At 40.6% G+C, this 13,294-nt stretch overlaps 1 protein-coding gene across 3 annotated transcripts in view; it reads left to right on the plus strand.

The window, feature by feature from the left end:
- Positions 1 to 12,592, plus strand: part of gab2 (GRB2-associated binding protein 2) — a 45,430-nt gene extending 32,838 nt beyond the window's left edge. Inside the window, exons 3-11 of one of the 3 annotated variants that reach the window (XR_015711850.1) lie at positions 228 to 450; positions 4,501 to 5,066; positions 5,140 to 5,237; positions 6,295 to 6,574; positions 6,639 to 6,729; positions 8,474 to 8,576; positions 8,682 to 8,804; positions 9,740 to 10,606; positions 10,673 to 12,592. Coding sequence is in view for 2 of the 3 variants with exons in the window: in XM_087795530.1 (XP_087651656.1) it covers positions 228 to 450; positions 4,501 to 5,066; positions 5,140 to 5,237; positions 6,295 to 6,574; positions 6,639 to 6,729; positions 8,474 to 8,576; positions 8,682 to 8,804; positions 9,740 to 9,883 (1,628 nt within the window). In the remaining variant the exon portion in view is untranslated. Of the gene's footprint in view, positions 1 to 227; positions 451 to 4,500; positions 5,067 to 5,139; positions 5,238 to 6,294; positions 6,575 to 6,638; positions 6,730 to 8,473; positions 8,577 to 8,681; positions 8,805 to 9,739 lie in introns of all 3 variants that reach the window. The other 2 variants (XM_087795531.1, XM_087795530.1) reach the window with 2 other exon arrangements.
- The last annotated feature ends 702 nt before the right edge of the window (positions 12,593 to 13,294 follow it).

The raw sequence follows: 13,294 nt of genomic DNA on the forward strand, positions 1-13,294 counted from the left end.
ACAACATTTTCCCGAAACCAAAATATGAAAATATGTTGTTTAGCGCCTAAGCTAGCATTTTGCTCACATTACAACATATGGAATAATAATTTAAAGATTATAGCTAAGAAAATATTTAGCGTAAAGTTACGAGCATCAAATCGTGTATTAGCAAAAAAGGATGCTTTAGCACTCGAGCTATGTTAGCATCTTGACCTGAAGTAACCTCCAGTTTTTCGTCTCTACAGATGGACGCCTGCAACAACCGCCGCGGTCGGTCGGCGCCGACATCGGCGCCTCGCTGGCTCCACTGAACGGCGAGAGGAAGTCGTCGTCGTCCATCCACTCCAGCCAGCCGGTCCTCTTCACCTTCGACGTGCCGGTGCGACACCACAGCTCGCTGCCCCACAGCGCCCCCCAGGACTACCTCCTCCTGCACCAGTGCATGAGCAGGAAGACGGAGAGCACACGGTGAGGTCGCGACCCGCACACGTCCTGTTTCCTGTTATCACATAGAGCAGGTCACCGCGCAGGTTGCTGCCACTTCCTCGTCCACGCCGTCCCGCCGGAGCGCCGCGAACTTTGTGATGTCGTTAAAAAAAAAAAAATCTTCCGACAACTTTGTGCGTTTGTTGGTGCTACTGGAAAACACAGATGATGAGAACCTACGAATACACGCTGGAGTCAAACTACCAAACACTGATGCTAGAATATTAATGGAGGATAAACATAAACAGGTTTATTCACCGAGGTATCTTTTTTTTTTTTGATTTAGAAACACTCAAATCTGTTGCCGTTTTTTCGATTTTGTTTTCTTTTTCATGACTTAATGACTTATATTATCTAAGTTATAAATATATACATATATTTTAAACTCTGTGAAACCATCATTTTAAGATTACATCTTTAATTACATTTTTTGGGTTTTTTATTAATTTTATTAATTTTTGCTTACACAATTGAACACACACAAAGAACGAAAATAACATATACAACAACCAAAAAAAAACAAAAAAAACGTATATACATTCGGACAAATAAAAAAATAATCTCTGAGGAAAAAAAAATTCAGAGCTACTCTTTTACACTAGAAGTAAAAAACATTAATGCAACATGTATTTTTAAAATTCTATTTTAATGTGTTTCCTTTTTTTTATCTAGGTATGATTATTTTAATAATTTGAAAATGTATGTCTATATTACAAAATGTAAAAAAAGAAATGTACCTTCACCTAACCAAAAAACTAACAAAAATATAGATTTTTCGAAAAATTCTTTCATTAAGTGTATTTGAAATAGTTATATTTATGTTATTTACTTGATTAGAATTGACCTCTTCTCAGATTCATATGTTAACAAAGTCACAATTCTGTACTTCTATTTATTTCTAGTCGTTTGACAGTTTTGCTTAAGTTTCATACATGCTATGATGTCCATGTCCACTAGAGGGCTCCCTCCGCACACAAGCAACGGTCAACTCTTAAATCTGGGAAAGTTTAAACGAAGCATAAGCGATCACGGATAAAATACATATAATCACATATATATATATTTTGCGACAACAGGCTGGTTTCTCTGCTGGTTTCTCCTCCATCGACATTCCGGTCACGTCTCTCGGCTGTAATAACGATGCAGCAGATCGCCGCCGCGGTCGATGATCAATGAGGTTGACGCGGTGATTCATCAGCGCGATGGGGTTGGACTCGGCTTCGGGGTGGAAACGGCCCCGCAGTCACGTGGCCAGAACATAAATCTGCCGCGGGAGGAGGGAGAGAGAACGGAATCGAACCTTCACCCGTCTTTTTCGTCACTTTGGATACGTTGGATATTTGTAGGCTGACTCAGGCTCTTGGCTGCATCACAGTGATGTCATCATGATGTCATCGTGCGGGGGTCGTTATGGCTAACGCCCTGTGTACACGCAGGAGCCGCACGGCTTGATGGGAAAAAAAACAACAACGAATAAAGTAGAGAAAATCTGAAAAACACAGAAAGAAAACAATTTTAAAAACCAAAGTGGGAATACGATAAAGAGATTAGAATCCAATAGAGGGCGCTAAAAACAAAATCAACCACAGAGAATAACATAAACATGAACAATTAAAAAAGGGGTCTTCCAAAGTTAGTTCATCCGTCAAAAATGGCGCACATTTCCATTAGTGGGAGGAAACCCGAGGGTCTTCACTACAAAGCGTTGCCTGATGCTGGAGTTGAACTTGCAACTTTCCAGCTGTGAGGCAATAATGGTGAGTAGACGTTCTTCCTGGGAACTGGACCCTGGTGAACACTCGCCACTCCAACCGAACACTTAGAGCTTCAACTGACACGGAACAGGTCAGTGTCGAGCGAAGGTCACGAGTGGGCCTGAAGGAGGTCCAACGGTGGGAAACATGTGACGCGTGCAGAGGAACATGTAAACATCAGCGGAGATATGAGAGGTGTTGTGGCGACACCCAGTGGACAGTTGGAGTACACATGAGAAAGTTTATTTCTTCAATGATGAATAAATCTTGAAGAGAAATACTAATCTTTAAAATAATTGATGTATTGAGTCAGTATTAAATTATGTGAAATACTCTCACTCACTGTTCAAGTTCACTCTTTAATCTAATGTTCACTCTTATTTACTCTTATGTTCACTCTTCTTTTATATAATGTTCACTCTTCTTTAATCTAATGTTCACTATTCTTTTATTTAATGTTCACTCTTCTTTAATCTAATGTTCACTCTTATTTATTATTATGTTCACTCTTCTTTAATCTAATGTTCACTCTTATTTACTCTTATGTTCACTCTTCTTTTATCTAATGTTCACTCTTCTTTAATCTAATGTTCACTCTTCTTTTATCTAATGTTCACTCTTCTTTAATCTAATGTTCACTCTTCTTTAATCTAATGTTCACTCTTCTTTTATCTAATGTTCACTCTTCTTTAATCTAATGTTCACTATTCTTTTATTTAATGTTCACTCTTCTTTAATCTAATGTTCACTCTTATTTATTATTATGTTCACTCTTCTTTAATCTAATGTTCACTCTTATTTACTCTTATGTTCACTCTTCTTTTATCTAATGTTCACTCTTCTTTAATCTAATGTTCACTCTTCTTTAATCTAATGTTCACTCTTATTTAATCTAATGTTCACTATTCTTTTATCTAATGTTCACTCTTATTTAATCTAATGTTCACTCTTCTTTAATCTAATGTTCACTCTTCTTTTATCTAATGTTCACTCTTATTTAATCTAATGTTCACTATTCTTTTATTTAATGTTCACTCTTCTTTATTATTATGTTCACTCTTCTTTAATCTAATGTTCACTCTTATTTACTCTTATGTTCACTCTTCTTTAATCTAATGTTCACTATTCTTTTATTTAATGTTCACTCTTCTTTAATCTTATGTTCACTCTTCTTTATTATTATGTTCACTCTTCTTTAATCTAATGTTCACTCTTATTTACTCTTATGTTCACTGTTCTTTAATCTAATGTTCACTATTCTTTTATATAATGTTCACTCTTCTTTTATCTAATATTCACTCTTCTTTTATATTATGTTCACTCTTCTTTAATCCTATGTTCACTCTTCTTTAATCTAATGTTCACTATTCTTTTATATAATGTTCACTCTTCTTTTATCTTAATATTCACTCTTCTTTAATATTATGTTCACTCTTCTTTAATCCTATGTTCACTCTTCTTTAATGTAATATTCACTATTCTTTTATATAATGTTCACTCTTCTTTTATATAATATTCACTCTTCTTTAATATTATGTTCACTCTTCTTTAATCCTATGTTCACTCTTCTTTAATCTAATGTGCTCTCTTATTTACTTTTATGTTCACTCTTCTTTAATGTTATGTTCACTCTTATTTACTTTTATGTTCACTCTTCTTTAATCTAATGTTCACTCTTATTTAATCTAATGTTCACTATTCTTTTATCTAATGTTCACTCTTCTTTAATCTTATGTTCACTCCTCTTTACTTTTATGTTCACTCTTCTTTAATCTTATGTTCACTCTTATTTACTTTTATGTTCACTCTTCTTTAATGTTATGTTCACTCCTCTTTACTTTTATGTTCACTCTTCTTTAATCTTATGTTCACTCTTATTTACTTTTATGTTCACTCTTCTTTAATCTTATGTTCACTCCTCTTTACTTTTATGTTCACTCTTCTTTACCCTTATGTTCATTTTTTTTCTTCGTCTTCTTTACTGTTTGTTATCTTCGCTACCTCGCTTTCTCTTATGATCACTTTTATTTACCTTAATGTGAATCTTCCCTCTTATGTTTATTCGTCTTGACTCTTGTCTCTTTTGTCTTATTTTTCATTAGTACTATGTTCACTCTTTTTCACTTGTATTTTCACTTTTCTTCGCTCATATTTTGATTCATTTACTCTTCTGTCTTCAATCTTTTTATCAGTACACTCACACTCACACACATTGTATCTTTCATCTTTCAGTTTTTCTCCTCCCATCTTGACTCTGGTCTCACTCTGTGTGTCGCAGGAGTGCGAGCTTCTCTCAAGTCTCTCGCAGCAACCTGTTCATGGGCAGCGACTCTGCGGCTCAGAAACTGTCTCACGGCGTCTCCCACTGTCTGAACGGGATGGGGGGTCAGCTGCACGGCTTCTACAGCCTCCCCAAGGCGGGCAAGGTCCCGGCCAGCGACGACTCCCTGCAGGAGTCCTGCTACGTGTTCCCCCGGAGCTACGGCTCCGAGGCGTCGGCCCACAGCGAGCTGGAGCTGGAGAACGAGGAGGTCTACACCTTCCAGACGCCCTGCAACGCCCTCGCCGCCACGCACACCGACAACTACGACCTGCCCACGCCGCCCGGGTCCTTCTACCAGATCCCGCGCACCTTCGACAACAACCACAACTCGCTCACGCCGTCCAGCTCCGAGTCCTCCTGCGCCCCCCCGCCGCGGCCGCCCAAGCCCAGCCAGGGATCGGAGGGTCAGTGGGGGAGCCCGGGGTCCGTCGGCAGCCAGAACGGAGACTCGTCGAACGCCGTGTCGGTGATCCCGCGCAGGAACACGCTGCCCGCCGTGGAGAACGTCCGGCTGCACCGAGGTGACGATCCGTTGTGATGCTCGACCTTGATGATGAAGTTGTGCGTTTGTGACGTTGTGTCGCTCTTTCACAGGCTCGTCGTTTGAGACCAGCAACCATCACCGTCCGGTCCTCTTCAACAACTCGGGTCAGTCGGTGGAGTCGGTGAACGACGGCTTCAGCTCGTACCTGGTCAGTTTCTCTCTCACCACCGGGTCACATGGTTGCATCACACACAAATGAAGATCTACCAACACATGGAAACACACACTTTAACAAATCTAAAAACACACCATTGTTAACAAGTCTAAAGTCAAACACACAAACAAAATCATAATCATTTTCGTACAATAAGTAAGTAAGTAATTTTTATTTGTAGAGTGCTTTTCCAGACCAGGGTCACAAAGCGCTTAAACAATCAAAACAATATTCAATAAAGTATATACTTTAAAGATCAAGATAAAACTGATAACACAACAGGACAATAAACAGCTTTAATTATTCATGAACACAAACATTATTATATAATTTTCTATGCTATTTTTTCTGCTGGGAAGAACGTCCCAGCTACTTGGGGCGAGAGGCAGGGGAACGTCTGTGATCAGTCTGTGCTAATATTATTGTGTATAATATTATTATGGCAAGTGGCCCTCTCACTGTATTTATGTGGCCCTCATGAGGTCAAAGATCACGTAGAAACTAAAATATAATTTTAAAATTATTACAAATACTCCTTAGTAGTCTTTAAATATGACTTTAATGTTCCAATCTTGACAGTGTTGTGAGTATTTATTGCTACTAGAAAAGATTTGGTGAATTAAAAAATATATATTTTGGGGAAAAAGTGCTTTGATATGAGATTTAAGTTAATAATAGGTTATAAAAAATACAATAATAATCATAATAATTTGCTTTACGGCCCCTCACAACACACACTGTATAACATGTGGCCCCTAAGAAAATGTATTTGCCTACTACTGGTCGTGTGGGGTGTCACGTAAAAGTTAATTATTATTAAGTATATTCAAATATTTGTCTTCATTAAAGAGATAAATTCAAAAATGTAATCATTTTAAAAGAAAATAACCTTTTAATTTAAAACAGTGACTGCTAAGTATGTAGCGACAAAAGATAATTTATCATTAAAAACATAAAAATAATAAGGATATATTAGTTAATTCTTAATTATCACGGTAACATCATGTATGTTGCACACACAAGACTCACGCCGCCAGACGCTTCCCCACAGCGAGCCAGAACCCCCTTGACCCGGTCCGACAGCGGCAACTCGGAGGACAACTACGTTCCCATGAACCCCGGCTCGTCGCCGCTCAGCGCCGCTCTGGCCGACAGTCCGAAGAACGTCTACATCCCCATGAGTCCCGGGCCGCACCACTTCGACTTCCCGGGATTCTCCGCCACGCTACCGTCGCGTAAGGGCAGCGGCGCCTCCTCGTGTCACCGGCCCGGCCGGCTCAGCGACGTCACGCCGCCGCCCATCAACCGCAACCTCAAACCCAACAGGAAGTGTGAGTTTTTAAAAAAGTTGTCATTGTGGTCTTCAGTGTGTGTGACTCTGATGTGGTTCAACAGCTAAACCGACTCCTCTGGACCTGAAGAGTAACGGCTTCATCGACGAGCTGCCCTTCAAGAGCCCCGTCACCATGTCTTGGACACGCCCCATGTGAGAAAACACACACACACACACTCTCTGACGCACAACCTACTACACGCACATCACTTTAAGAATCACACACGTTTACAGGCTGTCAAGTGCAAACAATGTCACACACACAAACTAAAAACCACTGACCAACACATGTAGACCTTTTTAGAACACACACATACGCACACGTACACAAATGTATACACATAAAAGTATGTTGAAAAACAACAACCACATACAATCGGTTAAGAGGAGACACACAGACACTAATATATTTGTATCAGGACTGGGTGTATGTGTACACCAGACACACACACTAAAAGTTGTGTATCAGGACACACAGGCACACACACACATACTAACAGTTGTGTATCTGGACACACAGACATACTAACAGTTGTGTATCAGTACCCACAAACATACAAACAGTTGTGTATCAGGACACACACACAGACACACAAACAGTTGTGTATCAGGACACACGCACAGACACACTAACAGTTGTGTATCAGGAGACACACACAGACACACTAAAAGTTGTGTATCAGGACACACAGGCACACACACACATACTAACAGTTGTGTATCTGGACACACAAACATACTAAGAGTTGTGTATCTGGACACACAGACATACTAACAGTTGTGTATCTGGACACACACAGACACACAAACAGTTGTGTATCAGGACACATGCACAGACACACTAACAGTTGTGTATCAGGAGACACACACAGACACACAAACAGTTGTGTATCAGGACACATGCACAGACACACTAACAGTTGTGTATCAGGAGACACACACAGACACACTAAAAGTTGTGTATCAGGACACACAGGCACACACACACACAGTAACAGTTGTGTATCAGGACACACAAACATACTAACAGTTGTGTATCAGGACACACACAGACACATTAACAGTTGTGTATCAGGACACACACAGACACACAAACAGTTGTGTATCAGGAGACACGCACAGACACACTAAAAGTTGTGTATCAGGACACACAGGCACACACACACACAGTAACAGTTGTGTATCTGGACACACAAACATACTAAGAGTTGTGTATCTGGACACACAGACATACTAACAGTTGTGTATCAGGACACACACAGACACACAAACAGTTGTGTATCAGGACACATGCACAGACACACTAACAGTTGTGTATCAGGAGACACACACAGACACACTAAAAGTTGTGTATCAGGACACACAGGCACACACACACACAGTAACAGTTGTGTATCAGGACACACAAACATACTAACAGTTGTGTATCAGGACACACACAGACACATTAACAGTTGTGTATCAGGAGACACACACAGACACACTAACAGTTGTGTATCAGGACACACACAGACACACTCACAGTTGTGTATCAGGACACACGCACAGACACACTAACAGTTGTGTATCAGGACACACGCACAGACACACTAACAGTTGTGTATCAGGAAACACACAGACACACTAACAGTTGTGTATCAGGACACACACACACTAACAGTTGTGTATCAGGAAACACACAGACACACTAACAGTTGTGTATCAGGACACACACATACTAACAGTTGTGTATCAGGAAACACACAGACACACTAACAGTTGTGTATCAGGACACACACACAGACACACTAACAGTTGTGTATCAGGAAACACACAGACACACTAACAGTTGTGTATCAGGACACACACACACTAACAGTTGTGTATCAGGACACGCACTAACTCTCCTCTCCTGCAGGCCGGTGGGGAACTCCATGACCTCGGGTCAGTGTCGACCCGTCTCCACTCAGAGCATCACCAGTACAGACTCAGCGGACAGTGAGGAGAACTACGTGGCCATGGTGAGTCCAGGAGCGTGTAGGACACACACACACACACACACACACACACACACACACACACACACACACACACACTAAAGTCTAACAAGCTTCTCACCTCTACAGCAGAACCCGGTGTCGACCTCGCCTGCAGTGAGCGGCACCAGCAGTCCGGCGCTCAGGAAGAGCGGGAATGTGGACTATCTGGCTCTGGACTTCCAGCCCGGGTCTCCCAGTCCACACAGAAAAGTAAGACACACATTGGAACCTTTGGTACTAATATTGATACTTCGTGAGACTCTTGTGACGTGTAGAATTTAACTCGAGTTATTCGAGTACACTATGAGTATATTTATTTTCTACTGAAATGGAAGTACTATACTTTAATTTTACTTTTGACATAATTTAGCAAAAATAGGTATTTCTAACAGTACACTTTTTATACTGAAATGGAAGTAGTATACATGGAGTTTACTTTTGACATCCTTTAGCAAAAATAGGTATTTTCAAGTGTACTATTAGTACTCTGATTTTATACTTAATTTCTAAATAGTATATTTGAATTTCACTTTTGACATCCCTTAGTAAAAATAAGTATTTCCAACATTACACTTTTTATACTGAAATGGAAGTAGTATACATGGAGTTTACTTTTGACATCCTTTAGCAAAAATAGGTATTTTCAAGTGTACTGTTAGTACTCTTATTTTATCCTTAAATTCAAAATAGTATATTTGAAGTTCACTTTTGACATCCCTTAGTAAAAATAAGTATTTCCAACAGTACACTTTTTATACTGAAATGGAAGTAGTATACATGGAGTTTACTTTTGAAATACTTTACTTTAAAATAGGATACTGATGTTTACGGATACTCAAGTTTACTTTATGAAATGTAGTTCAGTATAGTATAGTTAAGTATAGTATACTATATGTTTCTTTTGGCAACTGTATTATTGTTGTGATCCAGAAGTACAATATACAAAGTATACTACACTATAAGTACATATACCTCGGTATACTTTCTGTACCTGTACTTGATAAAATGAACTTCAAGAATACTACTTTGCTAATGGAGGGTATTAAAACCTCATAAGGGATTATCTTAATATAAGGAATAGTTGAACGAGCAGACTTCACAAGGAAGTGCTGAGTCAGCATCTGACCCTCGATCTCCTCCCACAGCCGTCCACGTCGTCGGTGACCTCGGACGAGAAGGTGGACTACGTGCAGGTGGACAAGGAGAAGACTCAGGCGCTGCAGAGCACCATGCAGGAGTGGACGGACGTCCGGCAGTCCGCCGAGCCGGCCAAAGTGGTCAAGTCCTGACCAGCGATGTCCTCGTGGAAGACTGTTTCCTCTGTAAAGCCATAAGCTCTGCGACGACACGGCTCAGGACGTCGTCACGTGTGCGACTCACACCTTCATCCGTGTTGAGACGCTGACGAACATTTGTAAATACACGTCTCAGGAAGACGCACTCTCATCCTGGCATTACCACTTCTTTTTCTTTAACGTTTGCGCTGATGCAGCAGAAGCAGCAACGGATCACTGCAGCTTTCTCCGGAGCAGGAGGACCGGCCCGAGACCGGAGCGCCGCCACGCTTCAGTCAAGTTTCTGTTCGTACACGGACTGTACTTGTTGTCGACACACCAGCACGTATTGTGTTGTCATCACTGACGACGCTGCAGGATATGTGAGGGACTCAACAAGAGCCAAGTAACCGCTACTTTGGAGATGTATCACATCGTCAAAGGTTGATGAAGTTTCATGAAACAGTTGATGGAGTTTCATGATACAGCAGATGAAGTTTCATGATACAGCTAATGAGGTTTCATGAAACAGGTGATCAGGTTTCATGATACAACTAATGAGGTTTCATGAAACAGGTGATCAGGTTTCATGATACAACTAAAGAGGTTTCATGAAACAGTTGATGGGGTTTCATGATACAGCAGATGAAGTTTCATGATACAGTTGATGGGGTTTCATGATACAACTAATTTGGTTTCATGAAACAGGTGATCAGGTTTCATGATAAAGCTGATGAAGTTTCATGAAACAGTTGATGGGGTTTTACGAAAAAGGGGATCAAGTTTCATGATACAGCTGATGAGGTTTCATGAAACAGTTGATGGGGTTTCATGATACAGCAGATGACGTTTCATGATACAGCTAATGAGGTTTCATGAAACAGGTGATCAGGTTTCATGATACAGCTGATGAGGTTTCATGAAACAGTTGATGGGGTTTCATGATACAGCAGATGAAGTTTCATGATACAGCTAATGAGGTTTCATGAAACAGGTGATCAGGTTTCATGATACAGCTGATGAGGTTTCATGAAACAGTTGATGGGGTTTCATGATACAGCAGATGAAATTTCATAATACAGCTAATGAGGTTTCATGAAACAGGTGATCGGGTTTCATGATACAGCTGATGAAGTTTCATGATACAGTTGATGGGGTTTCATGAAACATCTGGTGAGGTTTCATCAAACCTCTGAGGTTTTATGAAAAAAGTGATCAGGTTTCATGAAACAGATGATGAGGTTTCATGAAACTTTGTCATGACTTCACAGCTCAGGAGGAGGCGCTCTCAGTTTCTTAAGCCCAGAGCCAAAGATCATAGAGCAAAGTGTCATTTAGTGTTTCACAAAACCACTCCATAGAGTTTAAAACCTTCTGCCTTCTGTTGCTCTCGTGTTGTGAGTCCCGACATAACAACTTGAGTGAGTGAGATCGTTGCTGGGATGTTTGTTAAGTTGGTCTTCAAAACTGATAGATCACAGCAACAATCTCACACAGTCTTATTGACAACGTTTTGTTTCTTACTCTTGAGGTATGAAGAATGACTACATTTGCTACCTTTATGAAGGAGTTGGTGACTGTTCTTCAAATGGGCTGCACCTCTTCTGTCAGCCATCTTGATTTTGACTATGAAGTTGTTTTTGCACTTACAACACCTGACCAGATGTGGCAGCGTACGACGTGTCCAGTCTAGCATCTGATGAACAAGCAAACTCTTTGTTGCCGAGTTCGCAAATCTCAACGCCGCAGCGAAAACTGTTAAAAAATGGTCGTCACATTTCATGGTGTTAGTCCTGTTAGCTAACATGTGACTACTGTAGCATCCGACAAGACACGCCTGCAGACCTTTCAACTCCTGTGACAAAACAAACTGAGGTATAAAGTTAACCATTTTTCCGCCATATGACTTTTATTTTGAAAGTCAGTTCAGCTCGTGAAAATGTTTTTGTTTTTTAAGAAATATCTCTCAACAACTTGAAATTATTCCTGGAAATCTTCGAGTCTGTGGTGATGACGTTGTTGTTACGCCACCAACCATCAGCCTTCAACAACGATGGAAGTCCAACAGTATGAAATCCAAATCCCAGCTACACGGGGCGGGAGGCAGGTCTGTCGCTGTTTATTTTGGAAAGGATCACGTGACCGCAGGTGTCTTTGAGTTGCCTTATGTTCCGATGAAATCATCATTTCTAAATGAAATATGAGCCGTGTTGTGTTCAGGGACGAGTGAATGATGCGTTCGAAGTCCAGTATTTCAGTGTGGGCTGGAACCACCGTCAGACCTTGATGCTGCGCTCCATGGTCTCACTGAGAATCACCTGTTTTCTACCATTTTTAAGGCTTTTTTATATTTTCTTATGGTTTTTTTTACAGACAGGTGAGACTTGTTGGTTAGTGAAGTTTTGAGTCGAGGAGCTGCACTGACGACAGGAGACGACCTCAGTGATGAAGACTAACTTATTATCTGGAGGAAGACTTGTGTGAGTGTGTTGTGTGTGTGTGAGCGTTTACGTGAATGTGAGTGTGTGTATGCGTGTACGTGTGTTTTTTAGTGTGAGTGTTTATGTTGTGTGTGTGTGTCTATGTTGTGTGTGTGAGCGTATGTGTGTGTGTCTTTTGTGCATTTGTGTTTATGTGGATGTGTGTGTTTTGTGTGTGGGTGACGTGTGTCTCTGTTTGTATGAGTGTTTGAGTGTGTTATGGGTGTATGTGTGTGTGTTTGTATTTAAAAAAAAATGTTAGTGTGTAAATGAGTGAGAATGTATCTGTTATTGGGAGTATGTAATTGTGTGTTAATGCATTTTTATGTGCGAGTGTCGATGTCTTTGGTTGGGTGCGTGCCGGAGTATGAAGGTGTTTGTGTGAGTGTGTGTGTACGGAGTGTGTTCAAGTGTGCATGTGTGTGTTTCAACCTGTCAGCCTGTATGTGCGTGTGTGTGTGTAGGTCTTATTAGTGTTCGACAAACGTCTGAAGTGTGTGTCACTGGGATGATGTACTGTACTCGTGAGGTTGTTTTAGCCACTGTTATGCTACTACTGTAAACTGCTTGAGTAATAACTTATTAATTTATTGTGTGTCGCCCGTGACGGTTGTTAAGAGGTTTGAAGAGAAGGAAGCTTCCTGACTAATATTGATGTGCGCTACTGTGTGAAGCAATATGACGGACGAAGCCAGAGAGATGGTCATGTGGTACATCTCCGAGATACTTTTCTTCCTGTATTATGGTGGACTAGAGAATAAACACACGTAAAAAAAAATAATTGTCGGAGCTTTATTGACCAACTGACAGATAATGTTTCAGCTGATGGTTTGCTTTGGTGGAGTGACAGTGGAAGTGACGCCTGGTGGCCTGAAGGGGTCATAGTTTCCCATACGAAGGAGCAACATCTGAAACATCTGGATTTAAACTACCCGCTTGTCTCGTG

This window comes from Callionymus lyra, chromosome 7, assembly GCF_982586985.1.
Source record: "Callionymus lyra chromosome 7, fCalLyr1.hap1.1, whole genome shotgun sequence".
In the NCBI taxonomy this organism is placed as follows: domain Eukaryota; kingdom Metazoa; phylum Chordata; class Actinopteri; order Syngnathiformes; family Callionymidae; genus Callionymus; species Callionymus lyra.